Source organism: Lepisma saccharinum, chromosome 3 (assembly GCF_977018435.1).
Source record: "Lepisma saccharinum chromosome 3, izLepSacc3.1, whole genome shotgun sequence".
In the NCBI taxonomy this organism is placed as follows: Eukaryota; Metazoa; Arthropoda; class Insecta; order Zygentoma; family Lepismatidae; genus Lepisma; species Lepisma saccharinum.
The window spans coordinates 122,027,255-122,051,196 of NC_139231.1; the positions used below are offsets into that span (position 1 = coordinate 122,027,255).

General features: G+C 42.5%; 1 protein-coding gene across 3 annotated transcripts in view; it reads left to right on the forward strand.

The window, feature by feature from the left end:
- Scgdelta (sarcoglycan delta) overlaps nucleotides 1-23,942 on the forward strand; it is an 810,958-nt gene that overhangs the window by 661,743 nt on the left and 125,273 nt on the right. For 2 of the 3 annotated variants that reach the window (XM_083120140.1, XM_083120139.1), the window contains one exon: nucleotides 23,248-23,291. Coding sequence is in view for 1 of the 3 variants with exons in the window: in XM_083120139.1 (XP_082976265.1) it covers nucleotides 23,248-23,291 (44 nt within the window). In the remaining 2 variants the exon portion in view is untranslated. Of the gene's footprint in view, nucleotides 1-12,053; nucleotides 12,237-23,247; nucleotides 23,292-23,942 lie in introns of those variants that run through there. The other variant, XM_083120141.1, reaches the window with a different exon arrangement.

A 23,942-nucleotide genomic window follows, 5' to 3' on the forward strand; every position in this document is an offset into this window, starting at 1 on the left:
AATGAAAGAGAAAGAGGGAGAGCGTAACTTGCAAAATTGAGTTGCCATTCGTTCCGGAGGCAGAGGGTCAACACAGGAGCTACCTCGAAGCTGCTCTAATTTTGATCATGTGCAGCTCGTAGCTCGCATTCAGCATTACTGCCTCCCCCAACCCTCCCACCCCCCACCCACACCGAGCAATCAGGCAGCAAATATAATTCTTCCACGCAGGAATGCTAGCAGGGCATTCCTAACGTAATTCGCACCGGTGATATGTATATGACATTGTTGTTCATTATAGAACAACGGTATCATTGTTTTGCCGGCGTCAAGAATTCGCTCTTTCATAACAGCACAATAACCGGGAGCCGGTGGCAAATGAAGTAATTGAAAAAACAAAACAATAATATAACTGGGTAACGAGGATGTTTGCTCGACGCGGCAATTACAGCGCCACGTCCGCTGTGACTTGCGAATGCAATTGCAGATATTCCAAAGTCAATCAAACCCTGTTAATTTGCTGATTGGAATGCATATCATACCAGCGCGTTGATCAGCTCGGCTCTGAGGATTGCGGTATCCATCAGCATTCGGACTGTCGCACTGTTCAGCAACCATCCACGCAAGGAAGGGACAAAGAACGCTTGTTTCACTGAATCATGAGTCTGTGGGTCCTACGAGACAGTTTAACCAAGGGTTACAAGAACAGTAATATTTCTTCTGTACGACAAAAACCCATGCGCGAGAGGAAAGCATGTGCCCTGGGCGCCAAATCGCAAACAGCAGGTAGGAAAGGCCAATAACAACAATGGGAAGGGTTTGTTATGTTTTCTCGGCATAAAGAAATGCTATTGCCAAAGCTGCAACGTACGTTGTATTTGCCTCAGGGGTAAGGTTTTGCAAAGCATTGTCACAAATGTTGATCTCATGCTTTTTCAGAGGCCTCAAGACACAGACGTTGAAATCAAGCCAGGTCATTCAAGGTACCACATGACATACATACACTTTTTGCCACTTTTTTGCCTCCACACTATGGCTTCTTAATGCCTAGCCTAGTCTACAAAGAGAAAGTAAACTGTCTTCGCCCCCTATTTTTGGAAACCAATCGCCGCCACTGCTTGTACGGGACGCTAAGGACACTAAATTTCACCTGCCTCCTCCACTCACGCAAGTATATAACAGCGGGAGTTAATTTACACAGAGAAAATAAACGTGAGTAGGTTAGGTAGGAGTGAGGCCCCAGACGAGGCATAATATCAACTTTTCAGACATTATTTTCAGAACTGACTAGTCTATAGCTTAATTGTATATAGCACGCGCGCGCGCGCGCGCGCGTGTGTGTGTGAACGTGAGAGAGAGATTAATTTCATAGAACTATTGTTTTTTTTCGTGGTATGAATGTGTAAGTTAAACTTGAGACAGGTTTTGCATGAATGACAGAAGGAACAGAGGCAAAATAATAGAAAGTCTAAACAAAATCATAGCTAATCGCGACGATAATGATGAATGGTAATCGCATGAAATTTATAAAGGGACACTCAGAAGAGAACACCCGCCCATGCAAAGACCGGTACATTCAATGGCGGGATCGTGCTAGAAACAGAATGTAAAGAGTCATGCATCTTGTGGACGAAAAACACAACTAGATAAGGATTATCCTGTCTGTGAGAGCAGACGCCAGGAACTTGTCAGTCTGCACTTTTCGTCGTGTATCGAGTGGAAGAGAATTTGGCAGTTGTGTATGTTGGGAAGGGTGACCACTCAACTTACCTAGCCAAGAATACGACATTTCATATCATCTCTGAACCTTTAGTAATTTTGCTGATGATCCATCCCTTACTCGTGAAAATAATGATTTCTGATGAGTATTTTGTCAGTCTTATTACGAACAAAGTTGTGAGTTGATAATGACCAAACTTCGCGCGAGTAAAGTGTGTGGTTTGTGGGTTTTCGATGATTTTTTTTTCTGACGACAATTTAGACTCAACATGATTGCACTTGCCGGCGAAAAGAATGGGGGCAAGAAATTTCATTATTTCCAAAAATAGTTAATGGCTAAGTTCTATTTGCAAATTCTCCAATCGATAGAAAAACCTTAACACCTCCAAGAGATTACAATACCACCGGAGGTCTGAGGGATGGAACGCCACTGTGAAAAAGTGCTATTTGGAAAGAAAAAAAATACCACCCCCTCGGGACTAACTGCAAGGGTGGGAGGATGGAACTGCGTTCAACTTCTTTACCGAAATTTTGACCAATGTTACTGGTGCAACAATTCTTGCAATAATCGTAAAATGAATCTTAACATTATATGGTTTGAGTTTAATGCATTGGGTACGTTATGAATTGGTGCTGGCATGTTACCTATAATAACAAACAATATGGGTCCATTGCCTCCATGGAATTTTACTAACATTACTCACCTAATGTTACTGGGATAGCCCCTTCGAACGACGGACGATTCTCAATCTTGCCAACGAAGATTCCGGTTTCATTTTCTGTCTAAGCACGGTTCAATAGTCTGTGGCACACAATGGTTTGGATCCCACTTTAAACTATTTGATTTGGTTTATTTTACTTTGCATTTCAGCCACTTTTGGCTAATCGCGAAGTTCAAGATGGATGATGATATGCCCAGGACGGAATTCGAACCCGGGACACCTGGTGTCGTAGCGCGTTGTGCTAACGAGTCCGCCACGGAGGCCGGCCAACTACATTAAACTGTAGGTGCGGTCCTGTGCATAAAGTGAACTTTAATCCGGATATATACAGGGTGACTGGTAATTAGATGTATTCCCTGAAAGGGGTTAAAGTAGAGACAATTTGCAATAAATTTGACCATATGATACCTCGTCCGAAAATTAGTAGTTTTCGAGATAATCGAGTTTCAATTGTTTTTTAAAAAAATGACAATTTTCCACATAAAAAGATGAATTGAGAAAAAACTGCTCATTGTATGGAACTTATTTCAGCGTTTTCTGATAGCTAACAAATAAGTGGTTCATTGAAAAAAAAGTTTTTCATAAATAACAATCACATGTAAGTAACGGGTGGGTCTAAACTTACAAGTGATGATAAAAAAATGCACTCTTAGTTTACTTGGCAACGTATTAATAACAAAAATGGTATGACACGAAGCGTACAAATTACTTAAATTACTTCCTTGTGACATCTGCTATCCAACAAGGTACAAATGTTGCTAACATACACATTTGTGTACAAGAAATAATACTTTATTCATCTTCATGTGAATGGAATCAATGAACAATACAATTAAAGGACATTCCATGTCTTGCTCAAAGTGGGCACCTCCGTTACGAATGCAGGCACGCAGATTTTTACGGACATTTGTTATCTTAACTCGTGATGTGATGGTGTCCTTGATGTGTTGACCAACTGTTAAGATCCTCTCCCTGAGCTCTTCTTGCGAGTTTGCCGGTGTCTTGTCATGTAGCTCCAAATGTAAAAGTCGCAAGGCGTCAAATCGGGGGATCGAGCCGGCCAGGGAATCGGACCCCCTCGGCCAATCCATTTCTTTGGGTAATTTTCATCCAGCCACTGTCGCACGCCCAAGCAGAAGTATGGATGGGCGTCATCAACAATCATTTCATCGAGCCATTTTTCCTGCCCCAGATCTTAAATGGCATCACTTATGAACATTTTTTGAGGAACGGGATGGCAATGTTGTTGGAGGATGTGCCTCTAGCTACAAGACGTGACATGATTTATCATCATGATGACTGCCCAGCTCGTTCCCCCGATCGATTTGACGCCTTGCGACTTTTACATTTGGAGCCACATGACAAGACACCGGCAAACTCGCAAGAAGAGCTCAGGGAGAGGATCTTAACAGTTGGTCAACACATCAAGGACACCATCACATCACGAGTTAAGAGAACAAATGTCCGTAAAAACCTGCGTGCCTGCATTCGTAACGGAGGTACGCTTCGTGTCATGCCATTTTTGTTATTAATACGTTGCCAAGTAAACTAAGAGTGCATTTTTTTATCACCTACCTGTAAGTTTAGACCCACCCGTTACTTACATGTGATTGTTATTTATGAAAAACTTTTTTTTCAATGAACCACTTATTTGTTAGCTATCAGAAAACGCTGAAATAAGTTCCATACAATGAGCAGTTTTTTCTCAATTCATCTTTTTATGTGGAAAATTGTCATTTTTTAAAACAAACAATTGAAACTCGATTATCTCGAAAACTACTAATTTTCGGACGGGGTATCATATGGTCAAATTTATTGCAAATTGTCTCTACTTTAACCCCTTTCAGGGAATACATCTAATTACCAGTCACCCTGTATATAGATATATACATATATATATTTTGGCTATCCTTAGTGTGTAGGCAAGATTGCTAGGAAAAATGTTCTGAGTAAGTGTATGTGTCAGATCGAGAACCAAAATGTTGATTAGTCTTATCATTCGTCTGTTCAATAAAAAAATAAAAATAATCGTAATTACAAAAAAACAAAAAGTACTTCGTGTTTTGCCAAGGAAGAAAATTATTATTTTTCGAATTCTATATTTGAACCGCAGGATCCAAAAATTAAAGGGACAAATACCATGAAGCAAAAACAATGGATCCAGTGCTACTCTTTTTCCAATTCTTTCCAGCCGTAACCTTGGGTAAATTTGTGATTTTGATTACTTATATTTTTAATATTTAGATTGGTCCGTTTGAGAGCTGTTACAAGGTTGGGAGTAGGGTATTATTAGGGATTATATTCCTCTTGAGTCAAATCTCTACCCATCCCCCAAAATTGAATGCAGGAGAGCATGGAGAAGAAAGGGCAGCCTGCTAAAAGTACAACATCTGAACATATTCCCTGGCGATATTACTGTTCTCTTTGGTATTACTACTCTTCCAACGATAATTATACATGTTATTAAAATACCTGAATGTAGATATGACCTGTATGAAAATTTTCAGTATTTTAAGTTAGGAGTGCTTTAGAATTACACACAAGTGACAGTAAATCAGTAAATAAGTTACACTGACCGTTGTATATTTTATTGTATTAGGGACAGTTCACGCAATCCACGTTTATATTAATTTCAGTGTTACTCCCTATATTACTGTCAATCCTTCGATATACTCTGTCCAGGTAATCTCTGTAGCAAGCGAACTAAAACAAGTGTCTGCGAAAGTAGTGATTCGAGAGGGCTCGACCAATGAACACATGGCACGGAAAGTGAGTGCGTGGAGGGGAAAACGCAGCTGCAGCTACCAGCAGTTTTCAGAAGCGCGCACACTGCTCTTTGCTCCGGACACTTGCTTTCTCCCCTCCCCCCTTTCCGTTATGTGCGACCAGGCTCCACAGATACTCGAGACAGAGTGTATCTCAAATGTTATCTAATCTTTTTCAATCGAATATTTCGAAAACAATCATTGTCTGGACCTGCAGGAAAGATTTCATATTGATCTGTTTCATCGCGAACTCTGAATAAACAGAAAGCTGAGATTGGGGAAGGACATGTATAACATAAGATGACGAACGGTACATGAACAATAACATAGGCAAGATTGATGTATTAAGAACTGACACATGGTAAATGTCTATGTGATAAGTTTAGAAAGCTGTTCGTCGTTTTTCACACAGCGCCATCTCTCAACATTCGTCAAAACATTCGCTTTAGGTTGAGCTGGCTAAAACTGTTCAGCTGTTATTTTAGACAAGGTTGAGGAGAGGGGAGGGGGTGGATTTCCCCCGGCTGTGCCCGTCTGCAATCTTCTCTCAGTCATGACTGGAGGAAATTGCGCGGTTTTGTTTTTCCATCGTCGTTTTCTAACCCCCTCCCCTTTTCTCTGCGTCCACGGCCTTCCAAATAAGGAAATAGAGGGTGCTAAATGCTTTGATTGCATCGTTATTAGTAAATCATTACTCGGTTTCTGATTGGTTGTTGAAGTTTCTCCTTAACTTCGCTTCCTAAAATGGAAAGTGAGTTTATTGATCCTTACGGATGCTTGGCCTACCGTTGCAAGATGTGTGTTGCAGAAAATATACTTCCATGTGTAGAGGTAGCGTCGTCGCCTTGTAATCAAGTGGTCCCGGGTTCGATACCAGGTAGAGGTGGTTCGGATCCCACTGTAAACTGTCGGACCAGCCCCGATTAGTCTACCTGTGCATAATTTGGACTTTAAACAACAATTCCAATTTATAAAAAAAGGAGTTGAAGTGGATTTTGCAGAAGAAAGCTTCAGAGATCATGAATTCTTTGTATTACTTTATGCCACTTCAGTAGAGTAAGATTATTTCCATAACATCCCTGACTGTTGTGCATTTGCAGCTTGGGAGCGAGTCACAACTCCCGAGGCAGCCAATCGACAAGCGAGCTACTGAAGTCATTCCAACCCAGCACCAATCGCTGGCCTCTTCCTCACGCTCCTCGCTGTCGGTAGGCTCACTAGCTAGACTCGGGCAGTCAGCCGTAGCTGTTACGAAAATAATCTGACTATACTTCTGTGCAGTCGGTTTGCGTTTGCCTTCCATGTGGCAGACCCGGGTTTGATTCCCTTGGTGGGTTATTTCAGGTGGGGATTTGTTCAGCAATATACCTACGTGGAGCCTATCTAGGGCTCACAAAGCCTATAATAGATAGGGAGTAATGCCGGTAGGAGCGTGGTGCTGACCACTTTACCTCAGCAAATGGTCGAGATCGTGTCTGGGGAGGCCCTACCTTCACATCCCCTCATACGGCTTGTTTTAATGTTCCGGGACAAGTTTGGGTACCTACTGATCGTGGTGAAGAGAATATGTGATAATTAGGTGAAATTGATGAAGAGATGCTCGTAGAGAAACGCCCAAGGCACGTAAGTCGTAAGTGCCCAAGTGAGTTTTGTGGTCGACTTTCGATCTCGCCATCCAGGTTCCCGGCTCATCGACTTACCTTAATTCTCAATCATCCTCATCGATTCGGTAGCCAAAAGTGGCAGAAAAGAAGCGTATGATAAGAAAAATACAAAACTGATATCCAAGAAGCCCATTATCCTGATTAGCTTAATGAGGCATAAAAACGACTAAAACTAAAGCCATAAAAATGTCTCCATCCACTGGATATCAAATCAAGGCGACATATTTAAGCGTGACACCCACTGAGACGTGGAAAAACTTTTAAGATAACCTGCAGACTTCTGGCACGGAAATTCCCGCTTCCGTTCCGCGCGTTTCTCCGAGTATCAGTGAACGTTAAGCTTTAACCACTCTGCTTCCGGGGAAAGTGTGTCAAAGGTTTCGTACTAGGTACTATACTCTGTACCAGGAGTCGGTGGAGCAACTCCGTGCATAATGGTAGAGAAAGGGAGGAAACGAGTGGGCCGAGCAAAGCAGTACGCGCTGTTGCAAACGGCTGGTAGCTGCAGCCGCGTTTTTCCTCCATGCACTTCCGTTTCGTATTGCGTGTTCATTGGTAGAACTCTCTCGAGGTGCGGAAATATTTTCGTTCGCTTGCTCCATGTACCTGGGACAGAGTATACTGTTCTTGAAAAATGCAATTTTTACAGCAGAGAGTTACATATACATGATTAATTCTGTTAATAGTATACATTACAGACATTATACAGTGTGGCTCAAAAAGTAACTTAACACCCTCGGTACAAGGCCACTGCAGCGCGCAACATGGAAATGGTGATGACCAATCGTTATCAGGCCAAAGGGGAACCACATTGACGCCACCCGCGCGGTCGGCGGCCATCTTGATGTCCGCCATCTTGAATTCAACTTCAGAATTTTAAATGGGAAGGGGTGATATGATATATCAAATCAGGCTAGAATTTCACGAGAAATGCAACGGTGAAGGTTTTTTCGACGTATCTTTAACCAGTAAAAAGTTATGACTGAATTCTTGTACCAATTTGCTCCTTTTCGAGGTGTTAAAAAAATGCTTTAAAATTTGTTTAGCGCATCGGTAATGCATCGAGATCAAAGTTATGTCTAGGGAGAGAAGTTCGCATGCCATTGCACACGATTTTAATCTGATCCATTCACGAAGAGCTGCGCGTTATGAATGGTTGTCGCGAACAATTTACAGTGTGACGCTTCCATTGAATTAAAAGTCCTTCACAGTGACAAGGCTAATGTTTATGTTCATAAGGAAGTTCATAAACAGAATATTCGATGATTTTTATTTGATAACCCATTTTTGACAGATCAAAACTGAATAGTTAGTGCTGGTAAGTTAATGGTGTGGCGTGCTGTGTGGAACACGATTGGTTAGTCAATTTTCCATCAACGGAACCTTAAATGCTTAGGGCTACTTGGATTTGTTAAATAAACAGTTTTTTTCATCCTTGCTTATGGAAGAAGGTACTTTTTACAGCGTTTTTTTCAATAGGGAGGAACATCAGAACACTATGGGAACGTTGTGAAGCAGTTTCTGTCCAAAGTTAGTTATCAGATGACAAGGGTCGCATATTCTGTTTATGAACTTCCTTCTGAACATAAACATTAGCCTTGTCACTGTGAAGGACTTTTAATTCAATGGAAGCGTCACACTGTAAATTGTTCGCGACAACCATTCATAACGCGCAGCTCTTCGTGAATGGATCAGATTAAAATCGTGTGCAATGGCATGCGAACTTCTCTCCCTAGACATAACTTTGATCTCGATGCATTACCGATGCGCTAAACAAATTTTAAGGCATTTTTTTAACACCTCGAAAAGGAGCAAATTGGTACAAGAATTCAGTCATAACTTTTTACTGGTTAAAGATACGTCGAAAAAACCTTCACCGTTGCATTTCTCGTGAAATTCTAGCCTGATTTGATATATCATATCACCCCTTCCCATTTAAAATTCTGAAGTTGAATTCAAGATGGCGGACATCAAGATGGCCGCCGACCGCGCGGGTGGCGTCAATGTGGTTCCCCTTTGGCCTGATAACGATTGGTCATCACAATTTCCATGTTGCGCGCTCCAGTGGCCTTGTACCGAGGGTGTTAAGTGACTTTTTGAGCCACCCTGTATATACTTATGTTAGATCGCTGTTTAGAATCATTACACATGCCCAATAGAAAATTATATTTTCTGTAAGTGATTCACTGTGACTTAAATGAAACTTACAGAAAGTCGCAGTTTGACTTATGTGCTTCCCTGAGCACCGTAGAATTATGAACTACTGTTGTACAGTCGGCAGGGCGTCTGTCTCCCACGCAAGAGACTTGGGTTAGATTCCCAGGACGGGTGGGAATTGTTCCGGTAAATATCCCTGCGTAGACCGGCTCTGGGGTTCATCGGGCCTCTAATGAGTGCTTTTGGGAACCCTGAAAGAGGGAGGTCGTAATGTCGACAGGAGACTGGTGCTGACCACGCCACTTCCAGTATGGTCCTGATCGAGAATGAGCGGGTGGCTATCTCTACACCACTTATATGCCTCCACGGCACCATGTAATGCACAGGGCATAGCTATACCTTTTATTAGAAAAAGTATGGGAGCACATGTGTATTGTAATCACGTTTTATAAAAGCTACGTCACATCGTAGCAAAAAAATGTAAGTTAAAATTTTTCACCAGCGAATCTAATTTGAATGTAACAAGTATCAATTCAAGGGAGTATGAGGAATCCATAAAAATGCATGCGACATGAAATTTCTCTCGTCCATCTTTCCGTTTTTTTTTTCCTTTTGTTTTTTTGGGTAGCGTAATCGAAACCGGCGTATTTCTGGTTTCCCCAAATTTTCAATTGATGCCCCGCCGATGCGAACAAATATCCATGTGTACACCAGTGGCGGGAAAGGGGAGGAAACATCCCCAACGAGTCGCAGCGGGGGAAAAAACAGATGAAAACGAAAAAAAAAAAAAGAAACAGGTTCATCTGTAAACCGAAAATATATTTGAGCTCTCCCACACTGATAAGCATTCGCGCCGACACAGGATGATAGTCACATGTTGGCGTTATTTGTTGTTTGTTTTTGTTTAGCGGTACACCATTCAATATTTCCTCTCGCTCCTCTTTTTCATTCTGTGTGCGTGCGTATCCCTATTTGTGCGCGTATAAACGCAAGTATTCAGTGCGTAGAGAGGATAAAGGGGAGGGGGGTAGCACGAAACTCCAAGTCCCCGTTGGATATTAGAGAATGCGCATCCTATTTGGGGAAACGTATCTCATATCCCTCACCCTGCACCATTGGACATTCACTTTCGAATTGGTCGTCAGAGCTGGAACGCTAGGAATGCTGGGAGGTTTTTTTTTCTCCTTTTTTCAGGCTTTCACGGTGGTTGTCGACGAGGTCGGGTCACGACACAGACTCTCGCACACAATAAGTGTGTGTTGGAAAACGTACAGAGCTGGAGTTCATCAGTTAGTTTAGTCATGGGATGGGGGTAATGTTCCCGCGTTTTCTTGCTATGAATTGCGACGATTTTTGTTATAGCCGTTTCTCCCTACTCCCCAACTATCATTCAAGTTGGACTCCTGTAATGTTAGAGTAATGACAAACAGTTAGAAAGTTGTTCCTCTACCGGGGCGACTAAACTTTCAAACTACACTCTGTCCCGAGAATCTTTGGAGCAAGGCCGGCCATAACGGCAGGGAAGGGGAGGAAGCGAGTGGGCGGATGGTAGCTGCAGCCGCGTTTTCCTCCTCACTCTCCCTCTCACGCGCACATGGTCGAGCTCTCTGGAGTCCTACTTGCGCAGAGGACTGGTTTTCGTTCGCTTACCTCGTAGATTCCCGAGACAGGGTGTGGTTATGGTAATGAAAGACTAATTCTCTGATTGTTAATGACAATGTTTCTTTATTAGCATGCAATGTTAATTGGACATTATCCATTGGCTAGTGCTTCTGCGTATATCTATACTAACACTATGTTTCGAGAAAGCACCCATTCTCTCGTTTTAAGATTAACACATTTACTTTTGCCGGTGGTCTGGATCGGACACACGACAGACCTGTGATTTCACTACACGACACCCCTTCGAATTCTACACTACTTTTGGCTCCAATTGTGCTACTACATGCATTTCTATTTTCGATTACAGAGGTCCATATTTGCTTGAATTCTATACCCTGTCCCAGCTAACTGTGGAGCAAGGCTGCGCATAGCTTCATAGAAGCGAAGGAAATCGAGTGGCCAGAGCGAAGCAGTACACGCTGCTGGGAACGCTGGTAACTGCAGTCGCTTTACCCCTCCACGCAATCCCATTCCGTCTCACGTGTTCATTGGTGGAGCCGTCTCGTGTCACTACTTGCGCAGACTTGTTTTCGTTTGCCTGCTCCACAGTTAGCTGGGACAGAGTATACGCTTGGATGATTTGTAGGTGTTGGCTACGAAGGCTGCTCAATTTGCTCTATATCTTTCTTCTCGTTCTCTCTTTCTCTGTATCCTTATTCGTTTATCAATTCTTTCTTTCTATATATCTTTATTTTCCTCTTTTCTTTCCTATTTCTTTCTCTACTTTCTCACTATATTTTTCTTTTACTTCTGTCTCTTTATTATCTGTGTCTTTCTTTATTTCCCCCTGCCTCTTTCTTATCTCTAATGGTTTCCATCTCTCTCTCTCTCTCTCCTTCTATTTGCATATTTCTCGTTACTTGCTTCTTTTTCTCTCATTCTTCCTCTATGTCCCTATCTATACATTTCTCTCTGTTTCAATCCTCTTACTCTGTTTCACTTTTCTCTTCGTATTCCTGGTCTTCCTTTGCTTCTAACTACTGTTCACACCCACCTCTCCGCTGACGACACCCCCAATGACATTAAACCATTAGCGTTTGGTGTAAGTACTTCTCTTTCATTAACATAGCCAGGTTGAAACTTTGGCCGGAGTGCAACGTCTTGAAAACAGAGTGACGTTGAAGCCACATGTGTGGCGTTGATTTGCACGGTGCACGTGTGTGGAAGCTGTGAGTGACATGTGGAGAACAAAAGAAGTCTGGGGCGGCGAAAGGGAAAGCGTCTGGAGCGCCGCCAGAGTTACTATATTTACTTCGTAGGCAAAGATGACCGAGATTTTTCTGTGTGCATCGCCCGTTCTAGACGCGGGGACAAGTTTTCCCTTGAAGAAAAGGAAATTAAACAAGTTATTTTCTTGCTTCGTTTTGGTTCATGTTGCTTCTCGCAACCGTCAGTTTTTCCGCCGCCTAGAATAGCCCTGGCCCAAGGCCTAAGAGGATTCGCTGCGCTTTCGTGTGCAGTGTGAATGTGGACTTTACGCGGGAGGAGTGTGTTGTGACGTTGTTGTGATCGGGTTCTTGTGGAAAATCTGTTCTCGTTGCCTTGTGAGAATCGTCGTAGGAGAAAAGGTAAGGTGTCAGTGAAGGAACGTCTCTATATTGTCTTCCTGTAGCTGTGAATGTGGCATTTACTGCACTTCTCCCCCCCCCCCACCCATCGCCAACAATGCATGTTGTTGCTTCACTTGCATTCGAACTAACCTGCTCAGCGTAATGGTTAGAAAGGATGGTGCTCAGACCAAGACGGGCTTGTAACAAAATCATACCAGACCACCAAAACTTGTCGACACGAAACCGACAACGAGGCAGGCCTCTCTAAAATCGAATCGAGACCAACACCGAGACAAAACTTTCTAAAATCGAGACGAGACCAAGAACGAGACAGAACATTCTACAGTCGAGACGAGACCAAGAACGAGACAGAACTTTCTAAAATCGAGACGAGACCAAGAACGAGACAGAACTTTCTAAAATCGAGACGAGACCAAGAACGAGACAGGCCTTTCTAAAATCGAGACGAGACCAAGAACGAGACAACTTTCTAAAATCGAGACGAGACCAAGAACGAGTCAGAACTTTCTAAAATCGAGACGAGACGAAGAACGAGACAGAACTTTCTAAAATCGAGACGAGACCAAGAACGAGACAGGCCTTTCTAAAATCGAGACGAGACCAAGAACGAGACAGAACTTTCTAATATCGAGACGAGACCAAGAACGAGACAGAACTTTCTAAAATCGAATCGAGACCAACACCGAGACAGAACTTTCTAAAATCGAGACAATACGAAGAACGAGACAAAAGTTTCTTAACTCGAGTCGAGACCAAGAACGAGACAGAACTTTCTAAAATCGAGACGAGACCAAGAACGAGACAGAACTTTCTAAAATAGAGACGAGACCAAGAACGAGACAGAACTTTCTAAAATCAAGACGAGACCAAGAACGAGATAAGCCTTTCTAAAATCGAGACGAGACCAAGAACGAGACAGAACTTTCTAAAATCGAGACGATACGAAGAACAAGACAAAAGTTTCTTAACTCGAGTCGAGACCAAGAACGAGACAGAACTTTCTAAAATCGAGACGAGACCAAACACGAGACAGAACTTTCTAAGATCAAGACGAGACCAAGAACGAGACAGGCCTTTCTAAAATCGAGACGAGACCAAGAACGAGACAGAACTTTCTAAAATCGAGACGAGACCAAGAACGAGACAGAACTTTCTAAAATCGATACGAGACCAAGAACGAGACAGGCCTTTCTAAAATCGAGACGAGACCAAGAACGAGACACAACTTTCTAAAGTCGAGACGAGACCAAAAACGAGACAGAACTTTCTAAAACCGGGACCAAGAACGAGAGATACTTTTGAAATCGAGACGAGATACACCTCTCTAAAATCGAGATGAGAACAAGGATTTCTGTCTCGTTTGTGACTACGATATTGGAAACAATTATTTAAACCAAATTTCCTTCACAGAAGAAGGACCGCAGAAGAGCATAGCCTTATTTCAAATTCCGTCCCTGGCGTGTAGAATTACATCCTGAATTTCCTGATATTACGGCTAGATGGCTCTGCCATCTCGTTACATCACGGACGGACCGGAGCACACGCAAAGGTCAGCTTGTGCTGCGAGTCACCTTGGGGTTAATGCACATGGACGCTCCAACAGAGCATTCGGTATTATTGTGGATCGTGTTTCGAATAGTTATGTCGAAAGGGTGTCTATGTAGGAGGAGGAAGGTAAAATTTACACCCTATTACCTCTCCCCCCACAAAAAACTTCCAATATATAAATGAAATAGCGCGTAAAGAATTTTGTGTATATTGTTATAGCAATTCACTTGGATACTTGATACTTTCCAGTCGGAACCCAATGACACTAGGTAAGCCCAGGCACCTGACGAGCCGTTGCGTGAGAATGAGAAAGGAAGATAACAATTCTTTCCTACTCCCTTCAAAATGGTGTCTCGGCAGAACATACCAGCAACAAAACGTACCACTATGGTTTTCGCAACGAAACGTACCACTCAGATGAACACCTACCTTCAAAATATTTATTCCGCGACAAAACGTACCACTTCAAGGAAAACGCTTGAAAATGTCAGACATTCCAATACGGTGCGCCACCCGTTCGGGGAGTCCCGATTGATGCTCAGTTAGATGTGAAGAAGCGTATGCAAGAGGCGAAGAAAAGGGTTCGAGAAGAAGAGTCCCGAATGATGCTCAGTTAGATGTGAAGAAGCGTATACAAGAGGCGAAGAAAAGGGTTCGAGAAGAAGAGTCCCGAATGATGCTCAGTTAGATGTGAAGAAGCGTATGCAAGAGGCGAAGAAAAGGGTTCGAGAAGAAGAGTCCCGAATGATGCTCAGTTAGATGTGAAGAATCGTATGCAAGAGGCGAAGAAAAGGGTTCGAGAAGAAGAGTCCCGAATGATGCTCAGTTAGATGTGAAGAAGCGTATGCAAGAGGCGAAGAAAAGGGTTCGAGAAGAAGAGTCCCGAATGATGCTCAGTTAGATGTCGAGAAGCGTATGCAAGAAGCGAAGAAAAGGGTTCGAGAAGAAGAGTCCCGAATGATGCTCAGTTAGATGTGCAGAAGCGTATGCAAGAGGTGAAGAAAAGGGTTCGAGTGGAAGACACAAGATTTACAATACTCTTGGCAACCTACACGACAAAGGTGACGTTAGGTTAGGTTAGGACTGACATAACTAAAATAAAGATCGAAAAAAAGACGAAGAGAGAAAATAAAATAATGTGGACAACAGCTTAACCACGGCTGATTTTAAACACGTCAAAATAGCTATATATACATTATTTAGTAACTTTTTCAGTCCAAAGCCTGGATCAAGTGTGATGGAAATCAGCAAAACTAGAGAAAATCGTAATTTCGGTAAATTATTTTTGTTGCCGTCCCATCAAGTGATACGTTTGGCCGCATAGCAAATGTTTTAAGACTCATTAGAAGACCCTTCGCAAGTAGCAGTCAGGTGGTAGGTACGTTTGTCGCTGGTGCGTCTTGTCGCTGGTACGTTCGGTCGCTATATCCTTCAACATAGGTACTGGCTGTAAGTACTAGGTGCTAGGTAAGTAAAGTATTGATATTACCTTAACGAAACCAGTTCAGAACGAACGAACACCTACAAATGTTCAATGTGTGCATCACGGATGACACGGCACGCATCAACACGATTGTCTAGTTCTTGCAACACTCACGGCAACATGGGCCTGTCGATAGTGTTTGTCGCTGCGGTGATACGCTCCAGTGGCGCAGGAACGGGCGGGGGAGGTACAGGGGTTAGGGGTATATCGTACCCCCCTAATTTTTTGAAGGGGGTACTGCACCCCGTAAATTCAACTGTACCCCCCTTAGATAATTTGACAGACGCAAGGTGCTACTGTTAAAAGAACCTATTTTCAATTCGCTCAATTAAAATATTTATATTGAGGTGCAAGGGGTGCTCCTTCCACGCAGTGCACCCAATAGTCAACCTCACTTCCACGTAGTACACCCTGTACTGCAGACGAACGAGGCTCTGGCGACTGGCCCCATGGCCAGTATAATTTTGTTTGTGTTGTCCTGTGTTTTGTCCTTATTTGTGCTGAGCGCCCTTTTTAGCCTCAGCTTTTAACCAAGGTAAGGACATTTTAGTTTTCAGACACGCTTTTATTTTTGATATGATAAGGGGCTGGACCCCATATAGTGTGGAAAATAGCCTCAGTGCTGAAGCACCAAAAAAAATTTAATTCAAAATTCAAAATTTTTATATTGTTTATAACCTTATCTTCCTAACCACAGAAATTCAAACCATTGTAAACTTATTTTACTACATTGTGATTGCTATGATTTAGTTCATTGATCTGTGTTCTTAGAAACCTTTATAATGAGATGAAAATTGTTTAAAATGTGAGTGGAACGATGGAATCAGGTAACGTTTACTCTCAGAAAATCGAATCGAATACAGACGAATTCTCTTTTGCGTAAGAGGGGTACACTTTTCTAAAGAAGTGGTCGCGTCGATTCGAAGATAAGATACAAATCTTCATCAGAAGAGTATATGAATTTTTCAAATGGAATTTTTCGAAACCAAATACGTACACAAATGGGACAAGACACGATAGACCAACTTGGGGGATACAATGTACTCCTGTATCTCACCCATAATTTTCATAACTTTCTAAGATGGTGTTCGGAAAACTATACTTAAACCTATATAGGCTATGAAGAGATTTGTTAAAATAAAGATGGTACTGAGACAAGGAAAAGTATATGTTTCCTCTCAAATTTCGAGACGAGACTGAAATAGATCTCTGCAAAATCAAAGCGAGACTATACTTGAGGTCCGAGACGATCATGTTCGAAAGTGTGGTATCGTATTTGATGAAATTGCTAAAAATAAATTTAAATTACTATGTGTCTTATCCAGACATACCAAGCATATATTTTATTGATTTTATTCAAATAGGTCTTCTATTTGTAATTGCAAAGTAAATCCATTAGTGACAATTGCGAGCCTGTGATGCCCGGTTTCATCTATTCTGGATGAAATTCCGTATTTCGACGATAGGCAGCGTCGAAACAAGATGTTAAGCAGAAAAACGTTATTAAGAAAAGTTTTTGACATATTGTACGTTGTGAAACTTTGAGTGGAGACACAATGTACGTGTTGCTTATTTCGCCTTGTAATCAAGGGATTCCACATGCATAGTGGTTTGCATTCTACTTTAAACTTTAGATCCAGTCACGATTAACCTATCTGAGCATAAAATGAATCTAGAATAAGTTTTAATAACTTCTGAGTGGAAACCAAAACAAAATAAGCACAAACAAGAACGAGAAGGACCTCAGCACACAGGAGACGAGATGAGACTATGATAATTCTTAAATCGTCTCATCGCGATGTCTTCCTAGGTGAAATGAAATGTTTCCTACACATTGAGACAGGGTGCAATTTGTGATTTTTATCAGAAGGTATTAGATATACTTAGAATTGGACATTAATTGCTTAAAATTTAACACAAACGCCATTTTAAGTTAAACTCTAAAATCAAACTGTAAGAAAATCACATTAGTCAGATGAATTCGCGAGATAAATGAGACTCACTGCAGGTTCTAGCTTGTCAAGTGCACCGTGATAGTTAAACTGTGTCCAATTTCTTACATTTTTTTCTGCATGAAAGCGATGCACTGGGGGTCTAAGGAAAGGAAAAGTATCTAGGTATGTTTAAAACTTCTAAAGGATTTCTCTAATCAGTTAATGTGAGGTTTATGGCATTGAACCCGCTTTCACATTCAGCTGTAGATATTGGTAAATTTTGGATTGGATTCACAAGGTCTTTGAGTGAGGTGGGAATGTTTGATTGATTGATTTGGTTTATTTTACATCGAATCCTCATTACCCCCTTTGATCTCACACTGAATTAAAATGAATTTCTTTCTTCGCAATTTACACATTTCGAACTCCTGATTTTCTGTTCCCTTAAATTCAAAATGAGTACAGAACAAGGTTCAGAGTCGGAATTGTTATCTGGTCTTAAAAATCTGTTTTTTTTTTAAGTAACCATAAATTCTAAGCAAGGAAATAAAAAAAAATATATATATGTAAATTTTGCATTAAAAAACAGGAAATTCGTGTGTGGTGTTCTAAAATGGAATATTTCTCATGCCTTCACATTATACCTGTGTAGTATAAATATATGGGGGAGACTGAATTTTGTAAACCTTCCCCCGAATGAAAAACGATCCTGCGCCCTTAGGGCGGCGATATCACCCGTCATCGGCGAGACGATTACCCTGTCTTTGATGAAACCCCACAAAAGGAAGTCGCACGGTGTAAGGTCGGGTGACTTTGGGGACCAAACATTGCACAAAACAGAGTGATGTGTGTGATTTTAGTGTCGCCTAGCGGCAGGGATGTGAACAGCTTAACTAATCATACACGCACAAACTGTTTGCGTTCCTTGATCGTTCTGGACTGGTTTCAATAACGAAAGTTCAATAGTTTACTTGCAATAAATTTTTGAAACCCCTCAATTATTTATGAAACACCCGGTATATTACGAAATGTTAAACCACCAGTTTGAGGGTGGGACAGTATCCAAAAGTTCAAGGATGGGTGTTAATGTGACTTTGAAATTCAATTTGTGTGAAAGGGGTTGTAACTAAATTATTCCAGGTGCGTTTTATATTCTTCTCAGTAATAAGAGACACTGTCTATTGTTATGTATAGTATGTTCATTATGTGTGCAAAATTAAGATGGCTTCTTATTAATTTCTCACCCTGGAAGTAAGTCAGAACGACGATAGAGCGAACTCCCCATTGGCTGAAGAAATGGATGAGCCACAGTCCAATGGTGGTAACACATGCCTCCCTACGAAATGCTTGGTGCACCACCAACCACCAATTTGCAACAGTGCAAAAACAACAACAATAAGGGGGGGGGGCGGAAAATAAGTCATCCTCCACGAGATTGAGCTAAATCCTTTGCTGACAAGATTACATCGTTTGCTACAATCAGTTCTTCTCTTGTTCTGCGCACCCACAAACAGCAAGTCTTCGTTTTGTCTCCTGTTGTTTCGGTAATCAACATTCCAGCAGATGTTCCAGGGTTGGGTGGTGGTTACCAAGGCAATCACTGTTATCTAGATCCTTGCATAATTAGTGTAGCGTGCGTGGGGAGGGGAGTAATCAAGATATATTTGCGTCTAAAGATGCCTGGATGCTACTCTGCAAGTTCCATCCCTGAGACACGTGGTCACTGCAGAGCCCGAACAAAGTTAAATCTTAGAGACCAAGCCATGCGATGCGAAAATGTCAATTAGACGAATGCTTAATTAGTGTGGATCTTTTCAGGATAGAAACACGTTTGGAGTATTGAAATGTAAGGATTCTTACCAGTGGCGGCAACACCCGGGGTGGGGCTGAACTATTTAAATAGAGTTTCATTACTTTCTCTGCATACTCTCTCCCGGGAAGGTGGAGGAAGCGGACGATTGATTGGTTGATTTGGTTTACTTCACTTCGCTCTTCTGCCACTTTGGCTAATCGCGAAGGTGGGATTGAGTGATATGATGGAATTGATGAAGGGACAGTCACAAGGAACACCTATCCTGACGTCGTGGCGCTATGTGCTAACCACTCCGCCACGCAGGCCGGCGAGCAAGAGAACGCAATCAAGTCTGAACAAGTAATAGCCCCGTCAAATTCGCTGCACTTTTTTACTCTTTCTGCACTCGCACGTCTAGTTTGTTAACACGGAGCAACACCGATTCGTCTAATTTATTGATTTCATGTCAAGTAGTGTGTTTGGTGTGTGCACCGTTTGCACTACGTTCTGGAGCGGTGATCACGTGGTGCGTGCTAACTAATCAAATGAACGTTTAAAGCAGCAGACAGGCATTTGTTGAATCTTCCGAACTTGAACACCGCTACTTGGTTGAACGTCATTTCCTTGCACCAGCCTGACACCGGGATACACCTCCACTACACCTAGTGCTAAAAAGTGCAACGAAGTAAACGGGGCTATAGGTGTTTTCTACTCTTACGGCGGGAGGCTCTCATGCTGGCAAGAGGTGGAGAGCGGGGAATACGCCGCAGACCAACAAGACATCAGCGGTGGCGCTGAGAGTTACAAGGTCGAGGAGGGTAAATGCAACGCGCAAATCGTTCTACAGGCTGCTGCGTTTCTTATCGCGCTGGATTGGTCGCTTCCCTGCTCCCCACTTCCCTTGCCAGCATATAAGGCGCCCGTCGTAAGAGTAGAAAATACCTATAGTGATTGGAGACCAGTGAGCAAAGCGGCTGCAGCTTCCAGTCGTTTGCAGCAGCACCCGCTGCTTTGCTCAGCCCACTCGGTTTCTTCCCTTCTCTACTGTTATGTGCGGCCTTACTCCAGACCGCTGAGACAGAGTGCATAATTATATTAATTCAGCATTATAATTTTCCGAAAACAAACAATAAGTATTACAAACCATGTGCAACAAATTATATAATTGAACTTCTTTTGTGACAGTCACGATACGAGACTTCGAAAGAAAAAGTATTTTTATCCTGAATACATGCAACCACGAAGCACATAATCAGGGTTGTCACTAACATATATTATTTTTGTGTGATTGTATGCTGTGCATCCAATTAAGATAAGGGACGTCTGGACAAAACTTCCAAATTGTATCTTTAATGAAAATCATCAAAGAGAGCGAGGGGCCTGTGGCAAAATGATAAACAAACGCACCCTACTGCCCCCACCGTGGGAACAAAATGATGCCACCGCCCTCTGTTTTCCCTTTCGCCGCTTCTTTCTCGAGGCTACACCCGCACCGTGGTGGCATTTACGCGGAAAGTGCAAATAGATTCCCGGAAATTAGCGAGTCTTGCCTGAGAGCTTTTCGACAGTTTACGGGATGTCGTTTCCCTTTGTGTGTGTGTACGGTGAGGGAGGCCGCATTTTCAAGGTCCACGGATTCGAAATCCTGCAGTCACCTGTCTGGATGGTCGTGTGTCAATTTTAGCGGTGGGCGCGGAGAAGGGGTGATATTATTGTCCCCCATCCCCTCACAAGTAATGTCTTCCGGGTCTAGATATGTCCCTCATGGGAGCAATGTTACCCGCAGCTTGGATTGAATAAGACCAGCCTCTGCGTGGAGTGATTGCGCGTAAGGTGCCGGTTCAGTTCTCGCTTAGACGTGATGTGTGTTTGACCTATGCTCTGTCCCGGGAATCTGTGGAGCAAGCGAATGAAATCAAGTCTCTGCGAAAGTAGTGACTGGAGAGGGTTGCAACGCTCAGGGGCTACGCAGCACCCTACACAAGGAGCTACACAGTACCTTACAAGCAGGGGGAGGGCGAGGCAAAAGTCTACCCATAAGTGCTAACTTCATTCCAGTCGGAGAACACAGATTCTGGATATCTCAGGGCTTGCTGGGTGTAACGTGAATAACAGTGAAGCTCGAAATGAAAAACATGAATATCCTTTTTGAGTGTGAGCAATGGTCATTTATATTTTACCGCAAAAAGTGAATACAAGGTATTTACATAAATGTTGTGTTAAATGATAATCAGTTCGACCCCCGGGTAAAGCATTGACCCGTTAACAAACTTATTACATGACAAAATAATTTACCTTATATATACTCTGGTGGTTGCATACAATTTTATCCCTGATAGATTAGAGTTAATTACCTTACCAGTTGGATCCAAATAGCCAGAGTTTATTTCAGTTAGGGACCTCCTGTTTTCATGCCACGTGACAATTTTATTCAACTTAGGCACCAATAATAATAATAATAATACAAACCTTAGCCCACATGGGAACAACACACTACTCTACTTTATCCCACTTGATACAAATACGCGAGTCCCATAATGTACTAATAATTATCCGGGCCCACGTGACTAATTAACGAAAACCAATTAACAGAAAAAGGGTCCCACGTGATTACCTAAAAGAGAACCCCCCACGTGACTAAACAATCACACGTGACCAATAATAATAATAAAAAAACGCCCTCTATCAAGATTGCCAACTGGGAGGGGGGGGGTGTAGAAGTTAAAGAAACAGGATGCACAGGGTCCGCGGGTACCTCCTTTTGGGCGTGAGCCAGGTGACAAGCGTCGGTACCTCCCAACGAATCAGGACGGACGGTGTGCGAGAACCTGGTCGGGGACTCGTCCGAGGTTTGAACCTGGAACCAGGATCTACGGGGAGAACCGGTCGGGGGCTGTCCAGAGTTTGCACCTAGGAACCGGTTCGTGACGGACTCATCCATTTCAGTTCCTTGGTCGGGGACTTTCCCGGGGTTTGCACCTGGGAACCAAGGTACTGTTGAAGAAAGGACCCGGTCGGGGGCTTGTCCGAGGTTTGAACCTGGAACCGGATCAGTAAGGGGGAAACATCAGACAGGGAAGATCTGGCCGGGGACTTGTCCTAGACCGAAGTCTTGGGGACCAGATCTTCCGATCCTTCCGCAGTTGGCATCTGGCAGTCAACTGAGCTCTCGGCCCGTCTGCGCTGCTTTTATAATGTTTGGGGGTGGCGCATGGGCGGCGAAAATCCTAACTATGAGTACGCGTTGCCAACTCACTTTAATCAGAGATACAAACCGTATGTTCAAAATTCTCTCAAATCCTACTCGGTAAAAATCCCTAAACATAAAAATAACTAAAAGCACATTGCATTGTACCGATTCTATACAGAAGATAATAGACAATTCTTTATCAGTTCCAAACCAACAACAATGGGAAGAGCACATTCTTTGACCGAAAGAGAGATAACATAAATCAATAGCATCCTTCTTACAAAACTAACATGTGAGCCATCGACAGTGTGCCGGCAGAATGTTTTTAAATATATATACATCATTATACCAAACCATGCCACACTTTACCATACCACCATGTAACGGTGGGCACGTTACAGGGTTCGACCAATGAACCCGTAAGAGGGAAAACCACTGCAGCCGTTTACAGCAGCGTACACTGTTCGATTTCTTCCCGTCTCTGCAGTTATAATTGACCTTTTACCACACTTCTGGGACAGACTACAAAGTGTCGCTTCATAACGACCAATTCAGTAGAGGACATCATGACAAATAACTTTTCTCAGCAACGTCTTGCTCGGTAAAGCCTCGTTTCGACGCTACGAACCCTCGAAAAGTGTCATTTCTATCCTATAGGTATGCAACCATGCAGCAAAGATTCATGGTTGCCACTGACACTTGTTGTTTCTGTAGGAAAACGTCAAAATTTTCAGTACGCTGTGCATCATGAACGCAAGTTCTAACCTCTGAAGACTGTTGGACAAGCCAGATCTATCTTGCTACTAGGTTCGAATCCCGGTTTGGGCATGAACATTCTTTTCGAGAGCTAATTCTATCTTACCATCACTCATTCTCACCGCCTCAATTAGGTAAAAGTGGCACAAAAGCTACGCTAAATATCCAAACTACAAAATACTTTTGCCTTACTTTGATATGCGTTTTACACACCTTGAGTCAAAAACATTGATAGTTTGTTCCATATGTATGTGCAAGAAATTTGTTCTGGATGTCCAATTCATTTGCTTTCTTCTTTCTTGCAGGTATCTCATCAGGCCAGAAGCGCGCTTAATAACACCAATAGCAGGTATGAACATGCAATAATATAAGAAATTAGTGTAAGTTTGTGATAAGTTGCTTTGTCGATTATGATAATTTGTGTCCTCACAGAAGTGAAGTGATTAATTTCTTGTAGAAAAAGTAAAAGTTTAGAAACCACCTTAATGCTTAGCGCCCACTCAGACGCGGAGAAACGCAGCAAGAGATATTCTGTTGTCTGTTTCTATTGAAATCAAATGGTGTGATGCCTACTATAGGCAAACGTGAGGAACCGAAGTGGGAATTTCCGTGCCAGAAATTTTCACGTTAGCGTAAAGGTTATTATAGCCCACTGAGACGCCGGAATCTGTTACGTTAGAAATCAATGACGCTATTTTGAGAGGATTCTTGGTTCTTGATACGTGATTGGAGAACCAGATTGATTACCATTGGTGAAGACTTGCTTTCGTTCACTTGCTCCAGAGATTAAGGAGACCAACTTTTTATCTTCCTTTCTTACTCTCTCTCTCTCTCTTTGTTTTCGTTTCTTTATTCCTCTTTCCCCTTGCTTCTTTATCTCCATTTCTCCAATCCTTTCGCTCTCTGTTCTCATATCTCTCCTTTTCACTCTTTCTTATGATCACGCGCAAGCGTGTCCTGGTAAGACACAACTTTTTGAATAATTCCGTCTCTCTCAGAA